Source organism: Hippoglossus stenolepis, chromosome 1 (assembly GCF_022539355.2).
Source record: "Hippoglossus stenolepis isolate QCI-W04-F060 chromosome 1, HSTE1.2, whole genome shotgun sequence".
NCBI lineage: Eukaryota > Metazoa > Chordata > Actinopteri > Pleuronectiformes > Pleuronectidae > Hippoglossus > Hippoglossus stenolepis.
This window is the reverse complement of record NC_061483.1, coordinates 2437555-2461224: the sequence shown is the minus strand read 5'-3', so window position 1 is coordinate 2461224 and position 23670 is coordinate 2437555. Positions and strand designations below refer to the sequence as shown.

Here is a 23670-nt window from a genome sequence, read left to right as displayed (position 1 = left end):
TCTGTCAAACGCACAAACCACTGGATCTGAAACTGTTTCCCCAAACGAGCTGTGGTAAAGATTTAATTCAGAGAGAGACACTGAAACAAAAATGTCTGAGTCAGTTGCTCCGGATACTTTCTACTGTCAGACAGCGGCAGGAAAATGTTTGATGAGGTTTCTAACACGTGACGGACGTGAAACTGGAAGAACACAAATATCTCAGGATGAAGAAGAGGAGCCGTACACGTAGAAGACGAAGACTTCAACTTGGAAACACGAGGAGATTCCAGAGCTTTTGGTTTTTGAATTTATACATCATGTCCTGAACTACAACTATTAGTTGTTGTTCAAATTAAATATAGAAAATATGATGAGTTTAAATCAGTGATTTAGGTTCTTTATGGTCAAAACTAAAACTGTAGAGGCCTCAACTGGAGCTGGAGTTCATGAGCTAATAAAAAAAGTACACACACACACACGTACACACGTACACACACACAGCTCCTGGTTGTTTCCTGTCTAACCACAGTAACGTTCGCTGACACCACAGAGAGCGACACTTTAAAGAGAAGAAGCTTATCGCCAGCAGCCAAACACAACTGACACACTGCTGCTGCAACCGAAGACGCTGCCAACACTGAACTCTGCAGGTACAGGAGCCGCTCACAAGACGACACAGACACACACCTGTGGTCCCCACCGCACTTTATCCAGAGTGTTGATGTGACAACTGTTTACCTGAGTCCAGTTCCCCGTGTCAACACTGACACAATGTGACACAATAACACTGATGAGATACAACAACAGTTTACAACAAACACAAAATGAATGTGTACTTTGAATCAAACAAACAGGAGGAAGTGGTTCATGGTGATGAAGGAACAACAGTGTGAGTCACTCTGAACAACAATGGACAGACGAGATATAAGATAAGATATCAGGCTCTGACACACACACACACACACACACACACACACACACACACACACACACACACACACACACTTCTGGGTGAGTCTCAATCTGTCTTGTGTGTAATCAGGTTTGTGAACAGGAATCTGCAAATAAGCTCCAGAAACATAATCATCTGGAGATTCACTCCAATATTCACACGATGTGAGAACCTGTCCCTTTGTTGTTCAAATATGCTCCAGTATTTCATTACATATAACTTAAATACAGAGGTTTCATAGTGTAGTGGTGATCACGTCTGCTTTACACGTAGAAGGTCCTGGGTTCAAACCCCAGTGGAACCAAACTTCTCTCTGTTGATTGATTGGATGGAATAATGGAACACCTCTCACTTCTGGCTGAAACAGTCAAAGTAAACACTGATCATTACCAGAAAATAAATACTTGAACACCTGAATCCACTTTACTTTGCTTTCATCCAAATCAAGTTCAACATCTAAGAGATTTTATGGGAAATGAACTAATGAGGGAAAAGTTAAAACAATTGTAAAATAGATAAGATAAGAAGTCCTTTATTAGTCCTACAATTGGGAAATGTATTACAGCAGCAAGTAATAAGTAACATGCAATACTTAAGTGTAAGGAATATTAAAAAAAGATAGAGTTGAGTTTCTCAGTTAAGGTGGCAGCATCACAGAGGTTTCATAGTGTAGTGGTCATCACGTCTGCTTTACACGCAGAAGGTCCTGGGTTCAATCCCCAGTGGAACCAACATGTTATGTTTCTGTCGTGTGGATAAAATCAATAAAGCTATGCAGCTGGGGATCATGTAACTATGGTTACATCTCTGCAGTAGCTGTTGCGTTCTTCAGACCAGTGGGTTATTTCATTTCCTTTAAGTCTCCTCTGAATCTCTGTTTTGTCATCATCTCTGTTTATGTCCCTTGATTTGTTCTGTTTTTGTGTTTTGATGTGATTTCTGCAGAACAGACACCTGCCGTAACAGAGTCAGACCCGTTTAACTGTGTAATGTTACTTTTAATCCTTTCCTAAATAACAAATAAACAAATAAATAAAATGATCTGAACACATCTCTGTGTGATTCAGACTCTTTGCACGTAACCCTTCAACCTGCCAACAGTTTGTCTGTTTACAGATACATATACAGAAGCTAAAACCAACTTGTGGGATATGAAACCAGACTGGACGTTATGCTCTCCTCTGTTTTATGAGATATCAAAGTGTGGATCAGCTGAACGTGCACATCACACCTGGGCCGGCAGGAAGACACGTCCTCATCACACAGGTCAACTCTTATCTCACATCACAGAGAATCACATGAAGCAGGTGAGAGAAACACGCTGCTTGTTCCACTTCTGATCAGAAACACGTTCACAGATAAATATGATCCAGAAGCTGCTGTAAATATTTACAGCTTCCACAACAGTATAATGATTCATCATGTTTAATCATTATAAGGATGTTATGATTCATGTCTGCAGAAGGAGACTAAAGTCAGAATACTACAAATATCTTATGACCATATAAAGGTTAAATTAATCAGAAATTTGTGTGTCAGTGTCTTAGTCAAACTTACGTCTTAATGAGGTTTATATTGATGTGGTAGTAGTACAGTAAAATTAAAACTCCTGCAGAGAGGTGTGTGTGTTCACTTTCTTGTTGCTCTGTTTTGGTCTCCTCCACCTCCAGAGTCTTATTATATGGTTCTACATGAGCCATGGTTTTCATGTTTGTGTTTAAAAAATATTGATCAGAGCTTCCACATTATTTTTTCGTTGTAGCCTACCTGCTCATAGTGGTTTTTTTTAGATTTTCTGAATTCTGAAACAGCTTCAAACATCAACATCGCTCTGTGTAATAAACAGGGGAGAAGGATTTAACATGCGCTGAATGGAGCCTTCCTGGCATCCATCTTTTCAATTTTCAGGGGGGGCGTCAGGCTGAGTTTAAGCGCTCTAAACTGGTAGACGATAAGTTAATCCTTTTATCCGTGTCATTGCCGCGGGGCGACTGAAATAAACGCTGAAGTGGGAGTTGAGAAGAATCTGGTGAAAGAGGAAAGTCGACGAGCTGCAGCCGTGAGAGAGGAGCAGAGAAATACTGCGGAGAAACGAGAAGGAATCAATGAAGATATTTGTCTGATTTAATGAGACACGTAGGTTCATCATGTGTCGCGGCAGCAGAGCTGAGGTCACACTGAAAAACTATCCACCGGAGAAAAGCTTTCACCTCAGGGAGTTAAAACCATGTATATCTCCATCGCCAACTAGTGGTGTGACTGTGTAACTGCAGAGAGACACAGCAGTGAGGACCTCAGCTCCGGTGCAGACTGAGGGTCGATCATATAAAACAGGAGTTACGTTTCAAACACTCATCTTTATCATTTTGCATCCCCTTTTTATTTGGAGGTTGCAAACATGGCGTCGTGAGCACAGAAGCTGAACAAGGCAAAGTGCTGTGTTGACCAATCAAATGCAAGAGATTATACCCACCAACACAGACCCCATGTTCCTTTAACATTAAGCTAACACTTCATCTGTCAATTCAATCTTAACTTACACTTCAGCTCCTTTCACTGCTTCAACTGGAACCTTTCACTTTCACTGCTGCCGTGCCCTTGAGCAACACACTGACGCCTAAAAGCTTTACACTCTGAGCTCAGTCTGACATGTTAACACAGACACTTCTGTCTGCTCTGCCTGCGTCCGGAGATGAATCAGTGTGTGAGTGAACAGGTGTGACAGTCGTTCATCCATCGTGTCGACCGTGCAGGCGACTCACGCGAGCAGCAGCAGAGCGGCTGAATAAATCACAGCAGCGTCTCCAGACATTCGGGAGCTAAAAACAGGAGAGCGGAGGCAGAGCGAGGCCGACTGCTCGTCCCCGAGGACACTCCTGGAACTTCTGAAATATCTGTGCTGCCCTGAAAGGCCGCGAGCTGCCGCACTCTCAGGTCCGCCGAGAAAAATGGATCCAGAGTTTGTATTGCTGCTCCAAACAAATGACTCAAGATCAAGTCAGAAAATATGTTCATCAGGTAAATGTTGTTTTACAGCACAAACCTCTTTCACACCTGGTTTGGTTCACACCTTCCGATTTTTCAGTTTAGTCTGAGATTAGTTTAATGTGCAGGTGAGAAATGTCGGAAATGGTTTTTCCTCTTTAATTAGTGACTCTCTCTCCTCGACTGTTTCCCTGCTGAATTAACTGCGCTGATCCGGAGGAACACAGATTGATGCTGTTGGCCTCATTGTTAGCCAGTGACCAATGGTGTGATGGTATGTGGTGGGGGTGTTGTCATTAATATCTCCCCGGGCTCGGGCCGGACCCGGAGCGGAGCAGCAGCAGCAGCAGCAGCTCCAGCACATCTTCATCTTCATCGACCGAGCCGCAGCTCGCCAGGCCAGGTGAGAATCCATCATGGCTATTATTACCTGAGGCTCCGCACTGCATCCATCACACACAAACACACGTTTTTCTTTCTTTAGATGTGAGGACACACATTGACACACATACACACAAAATCTATTCCCTCACTCTTATCATAGATTATTCTACATACTATATAAAACGATAACCAAATGAAGATGTTTAGCAAAATGTTCCTTTGTAACTTTCATTCTTTATCATAAAATTCCAGTTAATCATCACTGAAACACTGAAAATAAAAATAAATTTGTCTTTTCCTTCTGAGTTGTTTGTAAATCACGGTAACAGAGTGAGGAAACTGAGGCTGAGTTTCGAAAATGATTTAGCAACGATGTTCAGTTTCAGTCACATTGGCAGAAAACAAGAAATTAGACTTTTGTGTGTTAAAATAATTCACTTTTTAGGCAGCGTTTTAAAAAGCTGTTAATTTACAGGTTGAACAGAGGGTAAACAGCTGTCACCATGGTAACAACAGCTGGATAACAGGGTCACTTCAGCTTCCATGAACAGCCCGAGGCTCGAACAACGAGGCCGTGCTGTTTACACTGATGCTCACTGTGTCTCCTCCTCAGAGCCGACGCTGTCAAACATCATCTTCTGTCGTGTTAAACACATGAGCTCCTGCAGCTGTGACAGGACCCTGAAGGCAGCACGAGTTTCCCAAACACTGATTAACTCCGCTCCTCGTCCTCGGCTCAGGACGGAGCTCGGCCTGCAGGGGGCGCCGCGGCCGCTTGTTCTTTAACACACAGGCTGAACATGAAACCCAGGAGCAAAAAGAGGAAAACGAGAAACTGGTTTGAAATGTTTGAACTGAGCGAGTAACTGATGCTCAACTTCGTTTACTCCAACTTTGATTTAAGATGATTCAGGGGTTTTATGTTTCTGTACAGTTTCTATACATCCAGCATCCTGATGCCATTTGTTGTTAAACTCTACAAACAGCTCGGAGGCTTCGTGTTACATTAATGTTTCATCAGCCACGAATCAAAGAGCAACAGAACAGACAAAGCTCCATCAGGAGCCTGAACGCAGCATTTGGTTCGTCTGCCTCTGCAGCATCCAGCTGTCAGAGAAAAATCAAAACCGAAGCATCTCTGTTCAACGGCAGCCAAAAAATAAAAAATAAAATAAAACCCAGCGAGAAGAATCAAACGCAGATAAATCCCATCAGACGAATCAGAATCTGGAGCCAGAGAGAAAAAGGGCTTCACAGGCTGGAAATCCAGAATCTGCTGGAAGAGGAGACGACTAAACAGCTTCTCATTGGCTGAATCTAACACCGACATGTTCCTGTGAGAGTTTTGATGAGCACTTTATTAGGAACCCCTGACAGGCCAGGTAATCTCATGAAGGAAACATCTCAGATTCTGCTCCACAGAAGCTGCAACTCATCATTTCTGTGGATTCAAGCTGCCAAACTCCAGCTTCACCACCTACTGAAGGTTTTCTACTGCAGGGGCTCCACAGAAAGAACGAGATCGCAAATACAAACGATGAATTCTGCATCAGGCGTCTGGGCTCAGCGTCACAGATGGGGTGAGGAGTTCATACAATCTGAGGTGAACCGGTGTCGGCGCCTCCATGTCTTCAACGTGTGACGGAAGCTAAACAAATACGAACGAGGACAGAAGCGTTGTTACGTCTTCAGTGTGAAAACTGCTGCAGATGGTTTGTGAGGACGACACAAGCGTCTCCTCCTCCATCTGCTCCCAGCAGGCCGAGCAGGTGAAAGGTCACAACTCCACCCACCTCGCTGCAGGGAGGTGAGAGCCAGGACAAGGAATTAAACGCACCCTGTCGCACATCTACACTTACACAACCTCATCACCGTTACCATCACTCACACATTGAGGACATTTACATTTTATAAACGCCAGAGTGACTCCTCCTCCTCTTTCCAGGTCACAAACGGTGACAAGCAGCTGAGGAGGGAAACAGCCGACTGATGCTCCGACACATAAATTCACAGAGTCTGTTGAAGCTGCGCTCAGCCTCCTGCTCCGTGTTAATGCATCACAGTGAATTAAAATCCTTCAACGCAACATGTTACAATCAACTGCTGCTAAAAGCTTCATTTTGTAAAACCAAGATGTCGTCTCCTGACATGCGGAGCAGCTTCTGTCTGATCCTGAGAGGTGACTCAAAGTTTCTTATAAAAAAACATGTTCACATTCAAAATGAAAACCAAACTCCACCTGGACACGTGTTTGTGTGCGTTTGTTTAATCGGGAGACACAAAGCAGAGTGTTTTATAGTTTCCTCGTCATGAGAACAGAGGCAAATTTTCTATTTCAAGAGTGAAGCATCTTTTTCAGAGAGAGAACGACAAAGGGAAGTTAGAAAGTTTCCTAAAAATGAAAGAAAGAAAAAAAATTGTCTCAACGATAAGCTGAGGGTTTGTAATTTGTTCTGGGTTCAACGAAAGGTGAAGCTGCAGAGTTCAGATGTTCAACAGGAGAAAGATCCTGTGTTCAGCAGCGTTGGAGAGTCATTAAGTACATTTGTACTATATTTACCTTCAAGACTTGACTCTTTCTTTTTTATAACCACGATGTTTCTGCCAAAAATATTGGAACTCCTCTAAATGTGACTTTGCAAGTTACTTTCTAGAAGTTACAACATGATAAGCTTACAAACTGTTACTGAAACACTGATAAAGATTAAAGTAGAACATTTCTTGAGGACAGGAATGATTTTCAGTGTTAAATATGTGTAAAAATTAAAAAAGGCTCCTGTAGAATGACACCTAACGAGGGAACAAGAACACAGGAAGTGTCGTGGTTAAGAGGAACGAATCATTATCGAGTCAGGACGACAAAAAAGAGGAAGAATCAGAGGAAGTGAAACAGTTTCCTCTAGAAGCTGAAGCAAATACTGAAGAACTCAGTAAACTCCCACAACTGATCCCCCCCAACACCGTCACTGAACCACTGATCGTCCCTAAAGTATTTTGGGCCCAAGAAAAAATCAATTTCCACAGTCAATTTACTTGTCCAGGTAGAAGGGAAATGACCAATCAGAGCGCAGGAGGCAGAGGCGATGCCCAGAATATTAACACATCACAACATTTATATTTCACATTTATTTTTAATTTTAAATGGACCAAATGTTCCTGGGAACCACCTACACACACACACACACTTATTAACGGAGTGATGACACACTTTTTTTCTGATAAACAACTTTGTCTAATTCCAGTTTCCATCTTATAGAAACGTTCAGAGTGTGTGTGTGTCTGTGATGAGCTATAATGCCTGATATTATGATTTAAAAGGGTTTGGAAACGCCAGCCTCCTACTCACACATGTGGCTGAGAGATAACACACTCACTGGACTGTGTGTGTGTGTGTGTGTGTTATATCAGTGATAATATTTCTGCCTCGGGAGGAATTATTAAACTCAGGATTTGACCGCTGACAGCTTGTTTTTGTTGTGTTCCAGTTTCACTCCGGTTTGGTTCATTCAGCAAATGAGAGTAAAACTCAGTAAAGTTTGTCTCACAATCTCACCTGCAAACGTCTGTCACCTGAGGACAAAACGTCCTTGTGTCCTTCTGAAAAAACTCCCCTGCTCCTGTCGTCACTTTGTGCCATCAATCATTGTGTCTGTGTCGACTTTCTCACTGAACGTCTCATCTGAGAAACACAAATGAATCAATATCGAGAGAAACCGCCGAGGCCCCGCAGGGCGAACGAGTGAGGAGAAAAAAGCAGAGAGAGAGAGAGTGAAACATGGCTTTGACTTCAACTTTAGTTCACTTTGCTCAAAGTTACAGGAGACGAAGCATCAGAAGTTGATCCATCACGACGACCTCCTTCAGAGAAATGATTATACAAACGTGTGTGTGTGTGTGACAGGTCAGTCTAAGAATACCAGCTCAGGCTGAACCCTCCTCTGTAAAAAATGGGAGAAACCACCTCATCGATCACCAGCGGCTCAAACGTCGTCCGACTTCCAGGCAGACGACTCCTCTTCGCTCTCCTCTGTGGAGACGAGCGATGATCAAGGTGAGAGCTGCAGCTGAGCAAAGTCTCTGCCGAGGAGGAGAATCATTTTCTCGGGAACTTTAATCAACTATTTGGGTTTTTACAGGACAAATAACAAGGAATCAGGACTGTAATTCCGCCATGAAAAAGAAGGAAGGAAGTTTCCTATTTAGGGAGAGAGGAAAACGTACAGAAAACGTTCAAAATAAAAATCAAGAAAGATTCAAGTCTCCCAAATAGAGAACAAGAAAAGAGAGTGATTGTTTTTAGGGAGAAACAAAGAGGAAATACACTTCCTATTTGAGTAGTTAAAAAAAAGAAGCTTCCTGGTTTCAGAGCAAGGAAGTAGGAAGCTTATTAAAGGAAGGAAAGGAAAAGAGGAAGGAATGAAATGAAATGCAACAAGAAACGTTATATTTAAAGCAGAAGGAATAAAAACGTTTCTAAATTAGGGAGCAGGGAGACAAACTTTTCAGGGTCAGGATTTAGGGAGGAAATATATTTTCTTGGAGCAGGAGAGAAGCTTCCAATTAAAGGAGGAAGGACACAGACGATCTTTTAATCAGTGAACATGAAACAGGGAAGCGCCCGAAGAATCAGAGAAGAAGGAAACTTCCTTTTAGAGAGAAGAGGGAGGAGGAAGATGCACTTTAGTATTTTCTGAAACCAAGCAACCAACTGCAGAATAAACCAACTGCTTGTTTTTTAAATCATGACCAGAAGACGCAGACAAAGCTCAATGTGATTTCTGTGATGTGAACTATAAAACTGGTCACATCAGATCTGATGAAACACTAAAAAGTGTTTGTTGTTCAACGTGAGCAGGTTAAGAGTCAGTCGCAATCTTCAGGTGAATCATGAGCTCCTTAGATTAACGTAATTTTCTGATCTGAGTCTGAAGCTTCATGTGTTTGTTCCATAGTTTCATTTGATCTGTTAGTTTTTGTTCCACATTGTAATTTAGGGACTAAAGAAGTTTGTCTGACATACGTGCGTCCTGTGTTCATCACCTACGTGAGCGGAGTCTACCTATACTTGACTCTGATTGGTTTGTAGACACCGTCTAACGTGGGCGTGTTGTCAGTTGGGGGGGGTAGTAGTTGTTGAGGAATTTTTGACATGCCACTATTCTCCTGTACAAATATAATGTAATATACAATATACATAATATTTAGTGGCATAGTCTTTCTGTTTGAACGGAGAAAATGAATGAAGCGCTTCATTTGGTTGCCATGGTAACATCATGATAGTATCACTAGCAGCGTCCACACCGTCAGGCGCATTACTCTACAGTACTACAATACTTTACAGTACTACAGTACTACAGTACTACAGCACTCCACAGTACTACAGTACTCCACACTAGTTCAAATGCACCAAATGAACGTCCTCGTGGTTCAAACATTATATCATTGGAGGTGCAGACTGCAGCTTCTTCTTCTTCTTCTTCTTCTTCTTCTTTTTCTGTTTAATGCTGTCTCTGCTTCCTGTGATTGGTCCAAAAGTCCAAACTATCCAAACAAGTGTTTTCAGTCTGAAAAACCAACAGAACCATGGTTCAGTTTGATCCAGACCCAGAAGGCCTCTTCTGGTCCGACTAAATGTTTTGTTTTGGTTTGGTGTGGTTGCTGGAAATAACAATGTCTTGTTGATGTTAGCTTAGCATAATTACTAGCATCAGAGTCTATACTGTCAAATTTCTCTACAAACAGTATAAAGTTCATGCTCTGTTGGTTTCAGACGCAGTAAATAATCTCAATTATATTAACGTGTAAACAGTCGCCTCTAATACAGAGAAATCTAATCATTTGTGTGTGTGTGTGTAGCAGCTATAAACAGACACACTAACACAGTTTGTCACCTTGAACACACTCATTTCAGTTTTTCTGTAGATGAAGAACTAAAGAATAAGCTGAACAGATTTCTGTACAACCCACTGCCGCTAATCAGAGTGCGCACACACACACACACACACACACACACACACACACACACACACACACACACACACACACACACACACACACACACACACACACACACACACACACACACACACACACACAGTTTTTTCATCTCGGAGAGAAAAACAAACATCTTTGCATCATGTGTGTCTCCCTGGTGGATTCACAAGGAGGAAAATAATCAGACGCAGAAGAACTTCTTTCATTTTTTCTGTGGTTTCAGAGTCCTGAGGGACACACACACACACACACACATACACACACACACACACACACACACACACACACACATCTGATGGTGAGCTGCTGCAGCCATTAAAAAAATATTCATCCTCGAGTTTTTCGCGTAAACAAACTATTAAACGTGATTCACATTCGTCAGTTTAACATAAATGAGGGACTAATAATAAACCCAATCTATTTAAAACGATCCCGGTTTATGTGATATAATGTGTTTGTGAGTGTATGTGTTTGCTGGTCGGTGGACGACCCTTCAGTTACATTTTTAAGTGTTCACAAGAAGAAATCGTCTAAACGAGCTGAATCCACAATTCAAAGAAAAAAACTAAATCAGACTCACTGACCGTCTGGACTCACCAATAAAAATTGAGGATTTTGGTAAAGGGACAAATTTTTGCTGTATTTCTGTGACGTTCAAAAAAACTAAAACAAGGAAACACGTGTTAGAATCGTCATCAACACTCGCTCGCGGTGAATCCTGCTGCGTTCTCACATCGGCTCATTCGGACCTTCAGCAGAGTTTTTACTGGGGAGATCAGTACATTTTTTTTCCAGCTCTGTCTTCACTGAAGCCCGTGAACTCTGGGTTTTCTCAAACCGCCATGACGTCACCATTGGTCTGTGAGCTGCCTGAAGCCTTTAGTTGGAATCAAAAGTGTGGTGCAGCGTAATCTCTGTTTTTTAGTGAGTGACTGTGTCTATGTGTGTCTAACACCAGATGACTAAAAGCTTCAATAACTCTGTGACCTTCATCTAATCATTTAAAATAATCCAATTAATAATCTCATCAACACGTCAGAAGAAACCAGAAACAGATAAACTCTTGAAGCTCAGACTCTGCAGTGTTTCACTGACGTAGACTGAACACACGTCTGTTCTGGTGTCTGAGCTGCACTGAACCTTTTTTACGTTTCTACTCAAAGTGGATTTAAGAGTAAAAAACAGACTCGAGGCTTCGTGTCTGAGATTTTTGCTCAGGTTTAGTATCAAAGTAAGAATTTTGTGACGTGACCTGAGAAACAAACTAATTGTTTTGGCGCCGCTAACACTCGTCGCTGTGGGATGTTCAGCCCTGATCTGACACTTCACCTCCAGCGTCTTCAGCTTTAATCCGACACAGGAATTTTTCCGCTCTGCATTTCCTCGCCACCGCCCGGCGTCACGCCACGTCTGCGCCGAACCAATGAGATAAACACTTGTGACTGATGAAGACAATTAGTGTTTCCACTCTGTGTGCGAGAACAAAGGCAAGACGAGAATAGCTTCGTATGCAAATCAACCCCACATCCACTCCACCTCCATCGATGCTGGAAAAAACGTACTGACATCAAAGGGAACGGCTGACATGGCTGCGGCGTGGAGCGAGACGCTGATCAGGGCTCACAGACGTATAAATGATGGTTCCCTTTAATCCTGCAGGGAAACTTCACCCGAGCATCCACACACACACACACACACACACACACACACACACACACACACACACACACACACACACACACACACACACACACACACACACACACACACACTGAATGTATGTGGTACCACTGCAGAGATAGAGAGAAACGAAAGACGCCACCGTGTCAGCAGCTCCGTGAGGCTGCACATCATCCATGGAGGGTTCGCCTTCTTCATCTGCAACCGTGCTAACATGCTAACGTTAGCCTGCAGCTGCTGTGTTCAGACGCATTCTCAGACCAGCTTTGCATTTTGCATCACAATCAAAGCCGCGAGCGCGTCTGCGTTGACTTTTGCAAAGAGAAACCTCCCTTGTGACCATTTTCAGCTCGTCATGGCCCTGACTCTCCAACTGAGTTTCAATTGAGGGGCTGCATCATTCAGAGGCTGCGTTTGAAGATGATTGCATCACAGACTAGACTTTCCTAAATCTGAGGCTCGTTCAGAAGCATCCTTCCATCCCCAAGAAACAAAGGCTCCAACAAGCAGCTCTGCCCAAACTATCCCAGGATTCATTATGCTTCGGCAAAAACAGTTTTAATAAGAGGTCATGATACCGGCAACGAACAAGATGTACGATGCTTGAGTATCACGCTAACTAAAACTAACTATAGTCATGTAAAAAATAAAAAAAATAAAGAGGCATTTAAACCTTCTCTGTTGCTAGGTGATGAGAGTTAGGGCGGGGCAGGCTGGTGATGCTGAGGATGAAGGAGGCAGCCCTGAACTGGGACACATCAACCCTGCCTCCTCCATGTTAGCAGATTTACCAAACTAAAAAAATCTAAGCGCACATTAGATAAATGTTTCTCAAAGCTGGTTTTAGGTAGTTCAATCAATTTGGTTTTAATTAGTCATTTGACAATTCAAAAACGGGCTGAAACGTCATGATTGACAGCTGATACTGACTCCTGATTGTTCAAGTGTGTGGGACCTCAATAGCACGACTTCACTTCTTGATAACTACTGAACAGGTTCTGGCTCCAAATGACATCATCAACACAAGATGGCAGCGGTGGTGGTGGTCTCTTACTTGCTTTTTTGATATGATCACATGGAAGTGCTAAAAAAATCTCCGTTCAACAAAACAAAACTTCTTCAGGCTCAAAATGCATCTGAACCTTTTATTAGTGAAGGAGGACAAAGACATTGAAATTGAACTTTAATTAATAAATCAGTTAATGTTGAATCTAATGAAAATGTGCAGCAGTAAGGAGGCAGATAAGGAAACGTTCGAACCGTTAGGATTGAAGGGTCAGACAGTATCTGTATCATCGTCCTGCTATCAGTCGCCCGTCACTCAGACAGATCGTCCTCATCATTTCATCATTAAAGACTGAGCCTTCATTTTATCTGAAGAAGTCAGCGATGGAGGAGAAACACAAACCGTCTCACACATGGGAACTGTCACATCACAGTCGTCAGAGGAGAGCTCCGGGTTTTAAATAAACTTAAGAAGTTTGTTTTGGGAGATTTTAGGGTCTACGAATGACTCAGGTTTTAGTTCAATCCAATCAGTCAGTTATGGTGAAATCTTTCAGGTCAGTTACGACTCTGAGCTCTGTTCTCTTCTTCTGCGTCTGATCATGTGATCGCAGCTCGTCTCCATCTGATGCTGCAGCAGGATCGAGTTCCGACAGCGATAATTAAATTTCCACAACAGCTCTTCTCTGTCTTTATCAGGGGGCAACAAGGCGTGTTCAGCCAAACAGGCCCAACGCCGCACAACGGAGCCGCCAACACGCTAATTAACAGCTGGCTTCAGACCAGAGTGAGAGGCACTCTGGGTAATTACCATCAGAGCCCAGTAATTCCCCTCATGGAGATGGTGGAGGAGGAGGAGAAGGGGGGAGTGTGATGTGAGATCAGATGTCAACAAGTAAAAAACTCTAATGAAATGTTTTAACTCTGGATTTTCATGTCTCGTTCGATCAAAGAAAAATACCCATGAACCCTAAAATATTCCGCTGGATTAAAATACAAAATTAATAGTTATTTTTTAAATTTTATATTTATATTTATTAGCATTTTACCCAAAGCGGTCGCCATTTAGATTCGCTTCATCCGTGCGTAAAGCATTCGGGAACTTCCGTCTACACCTTCGTTTTTAGGAGGGTCCTGAATACACTACAGTTGAAGGGGTGTTTGAAGGGCTAGATGGGAGACATTTGTGTAAATACAGACAACTTTGAAAATAAATACAATTTTATGAAGTGAATCAAATTTATAAAGCAATTTTTCATTATTAATTTTAGCTGAGGCAAGATTTTGTTGTTCAATAAGCTGGAAACTGTCCTTAAAGCTTTTCACAGGTCTGCTGTTCACTCTCACTGCGGGGGCTTGTGCCCTTCTAACCCATCACCTCTTACATAACTCACGCCTGCTGCATCGGAGGGCGTCAGAAATAGATCGACTGACGGCTCAGAGCACGAGGGAACTGACGGTCTGAGCTGAGCTCATATCTCCACCAACATTCAGTCAATCAATCTGCAACAAATAACACATACTCATAAATATCAGTCCCATAAAGACGTCGGATTTTTCCATCAAGGTTAAAAATTATGAGAAAAACATTGAAAAATCTCACTTTTCTGTGTGATGACCAGCAGAGGGCGACTCCACCGGTAGTTGCTTCAGAAGTTTATGAGAAAATGATTCTTGATTTATAACGTCAGTAAACATAAGGAGTTTATGTCTCAATGTCTAGTTTCAAGTCTTCTATAATACAACATGATGTTCATTGTATAAATTATGGTCCATTTAGAGTCAAATATATGGTGGCAGAGAGAGCTAAAAACAACAACACATGCAAATAGAAAAAACACGTGCAAATTAAGAACAACAACAACTTCATCAATTTGATGACAAATGTGCTGCGAAAAGTCACAACACAAGCAAATACAGAAACTACACGTTTTTTTTCTATTTCCATGTATTTTCTTAATTTGCAGTACGTTACAAATAGACCATAAAGCACCGTATGCATTACCACAGTGTGATTGACAGCCACTACCGTCCAATGAGTGCTGGTGGAACCCACAACCCTAATAATCCCTACTTTGCATATTATGCAAGGTAAGTGCTCGACTAAATGATCTAATTACACAAAGCTCTGTGTGTCTCAAGATGTTGCTTTGATGCCTCTTTGTCCTACTCTGGCATCGTGACATTGCTTTGATCTTGGCCCGATAGAAGCACCTTGGTTGCCACACACTACTAGACCAAAGAAGAAGTGTCAGCATCATTCAGCAAAGAATTAAAGCAGCCTTCATTCTAATCTTTCATCAGATTGTATAGATTGATTCATAGCAACTTTTGACAGCATTGGATTTACAAAGCTTTTTCAGCAGATTTTCTGAAGGACCAAAATAAAATGATCAACTCCATTCAGGAAAGTTTGTCAGCAGCAAGTATGGAATTCGAAGTTAGAGAACCACGTCCCTCTGAGCAGATCCAGAGGAGAGTCATCCCCTGGAAAGTGCAAACAGACGTGCAGCTGAACAAGGCCGAGAACGCCTGGAAGCCTTCAGGGATGAGAGGTGTTCACAGCCACGCAGTCGCAGAGCCAGAGGAGAACGATCCAGAGCAGGTCAACACTCAGGAGGTGTTCAAACTGTCCCGCAGCATTCTCAACAAACTGACCCCTGAAAGCTTTGAACAGCTGGTGAAACAGGTGACTGAACTTGACATCGACACAGAGGAGAGGCTGAAAGGAGTCATAGAGCTCACCTTCGAAAAGGCCATCTCCGAGCCAAGCTTTTCAGTGGTCTATGCCAGAATGTGCCACAGGCTCATGAGGGTAAGTAGTGCCTTTTGGAATCTTTGAAATTAAGCATGTGAATGTTTGTGTGTAGATACTTGAGCTTCGATAGTGACAAAAAAGCTTAAAGTGTTTGTGAGGAAATGGTTCCGAGAGGGAACACAACATGTTTCTGTGATAAATTAATAAGGACTACACATACACAATAACTTTAATAAGAATGATATGATAACCCTAACCCTGCAGTGGTGTTTACCATTACAGTCCTAGTTTACACAAACTCTACCAGGCTGATGCCATATTTCTGTGCCAATGATCAAAGTAACGGGATTGAGGAACTGAGAAGCCATTTGCACGACATACCCGACCCCACGTTCTCTCCTGCTCTTTGGTAAATTTCAGTTTTCTCCAAGTCCAAACCCCAGATGGACTGGAAGTGAAGTTTAGCAAGATTCTGCTCAGACGTTGTCAAAAGGAGTTTGAGAAGGACAAAGATGACAATGAAATCCTCAAGAAGAAACAGGAGGCTGCTTCAAGGGTACAGTAACGTATTAAGAAATACGAGTTGGGTTTTTCATTTATGCACAAAGGAAGTCATGGTGATTGATTTTAAGTGAGGAGGGTATTCAAAGGCAACCACATACTGTGAAGAAAGCATTATACAAAGATGCTACACCATCTTATCTATATTTGGAACTGTCATGTTAAACATCTGAGTTTTAGAGCTATAAATTTAACTATCCCTCTGCTACAGTGTCTGTTTCTTGGTCCATAATATTTTCAACGTCCTTCCCTGACAGGAGCAGGAGAAGAAGCAGCTCATTGCAGAGTTCGAGGAGGCTAAGTACAAGGCCAGGAGGCACTCCCTGGGTTACATGAAGTTCATTGGTGACCTGTTCAAACTTAAAATGCTCACAGATGCCATCATGTTCGACTGCATTGTCAAGCTGCTCAACAACAATGACGAGGAGTCCCTGGAGCGCCTGTGCAGACTGGTGTCCACCATCGGCAAAGACCTAGACCTTGGGAAGAGCAAGGTACAACACTCACGGTTCCATGTATAGGAAGTGTGTGATAAAGAGGAAATGACATTCAGAAGCATATTCATAACATGCATTTTAGTTCCAATGAATGTGGAGCTGGATTACATTTTAATTTGTGTTTGTCTTCAGACTCGTTTGAACGGGTATTTCAGTCGGATGAGGCAGATCGTAAAGGAGAGGAAGACCAGCAGCAGAATCCGCATCATGTTGCAGGATGTGCTTTATCTTCGACTGGTAAGTTACAGACTCATATGATTATATGTCACATTGTGCTGATCATCAAATACCATCCTGTTTACTGAAGGATCAGTGGGTTTCATCATTTCTAACATTATTTGTCATATCTTGCGTTTCGTGTTCCGAGGATAAATGTCCATGATAGTTTCTGTTTTTCTGACTGTGAGTCTCATGTTGAAGAAGTTATTAATTCCTTATTAATTCACATTTTATTTACATTTTAAATAACTTATTTGCTTCTTTCGGCTCTTCTAAGAAAGTATGTATTTTCCAACATATAATATTCTATGTTTCGGTCAATTTGTCATTATTCACTTGTGTCCTGCACTCTACCTACCACCCATCACAGAAAAAGTGGGTGCCCCGGCAAGTGGAGCAGGGCCCCACAACCATTGTCCTGATCCACAAAGAGGCTGAGCTGGAGGAGCACAGGAAGCAGAGGAGGGATGAAGATAAACACCGGAAGCACAGGGACAGTCACTGGAAGACTGGGCCTGTCTCCAAGAACCAACCCATCGACATCTCTCACTTTAACAAAATCAGAAAGGTCAGAGGAGAGGGCGGCTTTTCACATGGTGTTAATATGCATCATCATCACTTACTGCACACAAGCACATTTTGATCACAGGACAGGAGACAACTGTTAAAATTCCGTTATTGTTGTTTCCTGTCTGTACCTTTAGTAATTGGCTTGTTGTTTAACCATTGTCTCGTCTTTCAGAGTCCTTTACTTGACTTCAACAATACGTTGATTGATCCAAGTCGTAAAGGAACACGGACAGACTGGGTAAAGGGTGGCCAAGGTTTCCCCAGTGCCAAACCTGAAGATTCTCAACTGAGCACGCAACAACATGGCCGACGGGACAATCGACGGGACAACCGATGGGACAACCGACGGGATGGTTGGCGGTTCGACCGACAGGGTGGTCGGCGGTTCAACCAGCAGTTCGACCGACGGGACGACCGACAGTATGATCAGCACGACGGCAGCTTCACTCATGAGAAGGAGTGAAGCCAACCCTCCACCCCCACCAAACCCACCTTGACGGAGGAACAGCTTGACAAGAAGTCCACGGCCATCATCGAGGAGTACCTGAACATCAATGACATGAAGGTACACTGATGAGCACTTGTTAGAAAGTGTCTGCAAACATCATCACATATGCCTCTGTCTGTGTGATGTCCCTCGCTGTCCCAACAGGAGGCGCTGCAGAGTGTGCAGGAGTTGAACAGCACTCAGCTGCTCTTCGTGTTTGTGAGAAACGGGCTGAAGTCGATGCTGGACCGCAACGCCACCACCAGGGAGCGCATGGGCCTGCTGCTGCACCAGCTCATAAAGAGAGGCATCCTCCCAATTGAGCAGTACTTTAAAGGGTGAGTGAAATGCTCATTCAGTTGGAAACTCTACTTTTCGTCATCTAGACTCACGTCATCTCAGGTGATTAAGGACCTGGCGATAGACAAACCCCAAATCTGGCTGTACCTGTCAGAGCTAGTCACTCCCATGCTCCTTGAGGGAGGGATCCCCATGGGAGGGCTTTTCACGTAAGTAGCCGAAACAGAGAAGGAAACATTTTATTTATTTATCAATCAGTTAATTTGTTCATTTGTTATGTCTCCAGGGAGATTTCAAAGCCTCTGATCCCTCTGGTAAAAGCTGGAGTCCTGCTGGTTCACATCCTCAATGCACTGTGCAAAGCAATGGTGAGAACTGTCTACATTTAAATCCATTATCAATATATATTATTATATCTAAAATAATGATCAGTGGATTTGTTTATGAATCAATCAGTAAGTATGTGTATCTCCTCATCAGAGCCAGGATGTGGAGGGAGGCCGGCCTCCAGTGGAGAGACTTCCTGCCCGAGGAGGAAGACGTCCACAAGTTTGTGACAGAAAAGGTGAGAGGTCGCTCTCTAGCTTCATCACCAACTGAAAGATGGTCTGAAATTTCTACTATACCTTTGAGATATTGGCAGGTTCAGAAACTAGTGGGAGAGAAAGTGGAATATTGGACTAAACTTCAGTTCCTGGGAAACAAAAATAGAGAAGATACTGAAGATGGGTCATGATTTAAATTAAGAAATGTTCTTATGGTCAACTGAATGTGGAGTGGTAGTTTTGATAAAGGTGAATGGCAGGAGGTACAGGACATGTTGAACAGATGAAAAGACCATCACTGTGCCTCTGCCTGTAGAACGTGGAGTTCACTCTGGCTGAGGAGTCGGAGGAGAGTCAGGAGAAGGAGCTGAACAAGCAGCTGGACACTGATCCAGGACAAGGCCGACAACCACACCATCTCTGACTGGATTAAGGTTTGTTCCTCCAGTTCAAATTCAATCTGCCAATATTCTGCTGTTGTTGTTCCAGTTGAATATTTTGTGTGTATGAGAGGACTGTGTCTGTTTTCTACATGTGTGTTAATAAACATGTTTCTGTGCAGAACAACCTTGATAAGCAGCAGACCTCCTCCGACACGTTCATCAGAACTCTGACCACCGTAATCTGCCAGTCAACAATCATCTGTAAGTCAAGTTCTTCACATTCCTTATGAGAGAATATGAATAACAGACTGAATGTGATGAGGTGATGGTCCTGAGTGAAATACACAACGTCAGTGAGGGAATTGACCAACAGTGTTTAATGAGGCTTTTCTCACTTTTACCTCAGCAGGTGAAAACTACTACAGCGTGGACTGTGATCAGATCAGGCAGCGAGCCACACTGCTGCAGAAATACCTGCAGGATGAGGAGAAGCAGCTGCAGGCTCTCTGCGCCCTGGAGGCCCTGATGGTGCAGATGGATCAACCTGCCCGTGAGTCTCATTACTCTTATATTTAAAGTTCCCTTTCAGACGCCCTGAATCTGTTTCTGTGCACAATGTCTGTGTTTTAGTTTACTGCAGAAATGATACTCACACAGTTCAGATGTCTCTTCTTGTTCAGCTCTTAGGTCTCAGTTTTAAATTATTATTTGTATTAATTGTATTAACAATATTAATTGTTTGAAATATTTTGTCTCCCTCCCTCCATCAGAGCTGCTGCGGATGATGTTCGACTGTCTTTACGACGAGGACGTGATCGAACTCACGCCGTTCTACAAGTGGGAGTTAAATGAAGACCCCACCGAGCAGCAGGGCAAAGACGTGACCCTCAAGTCTGTCACTGACTTCTTCACGTGGCTCCGTGAGGTGAGGTCCAAACAGCTGTAAGGCTGCCAGTCGCTGAAAGTGTTTGACATCAAATGCTCCTTTCCCTCTGTTCTGCCTCAGAGCAAAAACTGTACTGTGAACTGCGAGCTGTGGTTTTACTATCCGTGATAAACTGTGTATTGTTATATGATGTGTTTTCATGATGGATGAGATTTGTGAATAAAAGATGATGAGCACATGCAGCAGGGCCTGAGTTAGTCTGTTTGGTCTGATCCACAGTTTCCTTTATCAGTCTGAAAAGCTGAGACACAATGATTGCATTCGGCTTTAGTTCAAAAAAAAGTCTGATAAATTCAGTCATGAAATCATGTGGCCTTTCAAATCCTTTCAATGATGGCAAAGTAATAGGAACTTAACCCTAACTCTTGCTTTATGAGAATAAAGTAAAACTAAAAGCTGTACAACACACATTTTGGTGTTTACGCTGATTAAACTGTGTCTGACGCTGTCGTATCTTTTTAACAGCAAACACACTCAGAGCGATTCAGAACCTTTAGATCCCTCACGTCAGCTTTAAAGTCCGACCTTTGACCTTCCAGTGGAGGAAGGTCAACTCTGCTGTCAGTCAACGCACACGGACGTTTTTACTGGAGCTGGACAAACAAACCATCACAGATCCGTTCAGTTTAAATGAGCTGGTTTTTACTGTGACCAGAGACATTTGATATAAAATTATTTTACAACTCTGGAGTCTGGCACTGATACGACAGCATTTTAAACAGATCACATGATTATACAGGATTAAGATGTTGTGTCACATTTATTTCATGTGCAAATTGTGCATCATTGTGTGTTCAAGACATCTAGACCCTTAAATGTGATGCTATATGCACAGATATATAATATTCATACTAAGATGAACAGGAGGACGGAATGAAATCCATTCGTACGTACACTGTTGAAAAACAAGTTCAAGATGACTCGTCGTTCAGGAGCAGAAACGCTGTGTGAGGTGAACTGATGCAGTTTAACTTTATTAACATAAATATAGAATATATGTATTGACTCAGAGGTCTGACTCCAACAGAGTCACACTATCTGCTCATTTCAGCACAGCTCACAACTCACTGTGAGTTTTTTCCTTGAACAGCTGTTACGTAATCGACTCTGCTCCGAGAAACTCAATGAAGCTTCATCTGACCTCTCTCTCTATGGAGAAACGTTTCTGTCTGTATCAGCTACCGACTTCACGACTTCATCTTCACAAACACAGACTAAAACAAACCATGTTGTCATAGTAACAGGCCTCAGCCTCAAACTGCAATTTTACTGTTTTAACCGTTTCCATTTTTAGTTTTTTACCTTTGACCAGTGAATGTATCTGACATCAGTTTTTCAAACTGATGTCAGATACATTCACTCATTCATCACTACATTACTGCTGAGACATGTGAAGACGTCACCGTCCGAGACCAGAGTCAAGGCTAGTTAGACAATAGAGTGTTAGAGTAGAGCTGAGGAGCTGCTCTCAACACATGAGTCTTGTTCCTCCATCGACCAACCACACACCAGAACAGTGGATGGTCTGTGATTGGCTCATGTGCAGGGATGGAAAGGACCTTCCTCAGAGGACCAGAGCTGGAGAAGGAATGTGAGCTCATATGATTGAGTCCAGACCAGAAGAAGCTCTGTAGACAAACGTTAGTGACTGAGTTTGATTCTGGAGGTCAGGGGTCATCAGTGGAGGTCATGTGACCTTTCCACAGATAATTTGTTGATAAATAAATAATAAAATAATAAAACTTTTTTTTCCTAAGTTTTGATTATTAATATCTATTAATAGATATCTGTCTGTCTGCTGAGCTGAATCTGTGACACGTCAAAAACACCTGCAGAAAAATACACTTCACTCCTTCAGATGAGAACAGAAAAAGTCTTTAAACTTCAAACTGTCTCATATCTGTTCATACAAACAATCATAAGAAACACAAATCTCCAGCTCAGCTTCAGTCAGCGGGTCTCAGCTCTGAATGTGTCCGACTCTCAGTCACCAACAGCGGCTTCAACAACACCGAAGTTCAGGTCACTTCACAAACTGCTGCGTTCAGGTGTCACACGGAGTCGTGCGCGTAAAACCAGTGCGAGGACGCATCGTGGCACCGCGCGCTCCAACACACAGGGTGACTTCCAGCTGCAGCCCGACACAGTCACATCATCACCGCTAATAAAACCACCAACCACCGCTCCTACCTTTGCTGGAGCCCGAGCTGCACACACTCCTGCCCGGCGTCTGCTGCTCTCTGCCCCGCTCAGCCTCCACACTCAGCGGCGTCTCTGTGAGCGGTGTGCCCGGCTCAGAGCCGCTCCTGCCCGGCTCGCTCCCTGAATCCTGCGGGGGCGACTCCATTCATGCACCGAGAAAATAACACTGCACCTCGAACAAATCCCGCTCTGAGGTCCGTGGATGTTAAAGCAGAAGTAGAACCGACGAACGGAACCGGGAGCAGGCGGAGCGGTGTGTTGGAGCTGCGGGAGGAGCGCGTCTGACAGGCGGCTGTCAGGAGGCTGCTGCCGGCGCCATTAGAGGGGAAGACGCCGGGCTGACAGTGAGGGGGGGCGGCGCTGTGGAGGGATCCGACCCGAGCAGCTGCTGTGGATCCAAGTGAACCAACACACATCTGAGAGAGAGACAAGTTCACAGCTGGAATCAGACATGAACACGGGTTAAAGGGAATGAAACTGAACCTCATCCCCTACAGTTTAGATTCATGTTTACATATGATTGCACACATTTATTAAATAAGCTGTGCAAATAATGTTTGCCGTACATTTTTTCAGTAAAATAATAATATAATAATAATATTAACCTTTATTTACACAGCACGTTTTAAAAGCAGAGTTTACAAAGTGCTTTTACAGCAAAGCATGAAAAGAAAATATAAGAGAAATAACAATCAGCAGGATTCAATGTCACAAGGAAACAAGGTCGTGTTTAAATTAAATGATGAAATATAAAGCTCACATGAAAACTTGAACACAAAAACAGTAATATGACAATAAAAGTACATGAACAAGTAAAATAAAAACAGAACATCACACAAAAGCAAGTCTATAAAAATGGGTTTTAAGAAGTGATTTAAAAGAAGTCAAATTTGATCTGGGAGCTGTTTCGTAAGTCAACTGTACAAAAAGACCAAATAAGGACTAAAGTTCATTGTCTGTTATAAACTGTTCAGAATGAGCTGTTTGCCTGTGGGGATGCTGGTTGCAGTTTTTCTTTCTGTAACTGTATAAGTGACCTTCAGTAATTGAGCTGCAGCAAATAAAGACTTGCTGCTGCACAAGGAGACGTTCACAAAAATCTGTGAATAACAAGTGAGGAAACCACCGTTAAAAGGTGCGTAAACACTGTTTGTATTAAAAAAGGTAAGTTAACAATGTTTGACCACAGCCCTGGTCATCAAAGCACCGTTAACGTGATC

At 42.8% G+C, this 23670-nt stretch overlaps 2 protein-coding genes and 2 non-coding genes across 5 annotated transcripts in view; 3 read left to right on the top strand and 1 right to left on the bottom strand.

Moving 5' to 3' along the window:
* Positions 1 to 22822, bottom strand: part of LOC118102605 (nuclear receptor ROR-alpha A) — a 48429-nt gene extending 25607 nt beyond the window's left edge. The window contains exon 1 of one of the 2 annotated variants that reach the window (XM_035149030.2): positions 22439 to 22822. In XM_035149030.2, coding sequence (XP_035004921.2) covers positions 22439 to 22595 — 157 coding nt within the window. In that variant the 5' untranslated portion in view covers positions 22596 to 22822. The remainder of the gene's footprint in view (positions 1 to 22438) is intronic. The other variant, XM_035148947.2, reaches the window with a different exon arrangement.
* trnav-uac lies at positions 1166 to 1238 on the top strand. The gene has a single exon. It is a non-coding gene; the product is annotated as a tRNA-Val (tRNA).
* Positions 1593 to 1665, top strand: trnav-uac. The gene has a single exon. It is a non-coding gene; the product is annotated as a tRNA-Val (tRNA).
* Positions 15254 to 20393, top strand: LOC118102742 (eukaryotic translation initiation factor 4 gamma 1). The gene is given in 15 exon segments (XM_035149253.2): positions 15254 to 15804; positions 16172 to 16296; positions 16559 to 16795; positions 16931 to 17035; positions 17388 to 17585; positions 17760 to 18152; positions 18240 to 18412; positions 18461 to 18583; positions 18661 to 18751; positions 18835 to 18939; positions 19236 to 19303; positions 19305 to 19353; positions 19482 to 19563; positions 19712 to 19852; positions 20073 to 20393. Coding segments are annotated over 15 exon segments (2499 nt in total). The 5' UTR covers positions 15254 to 15371; the 3' UTR covers positions 20249 to 20393.
* Positions 22823 to 23670: the final 848 nt, after the last annotated feature.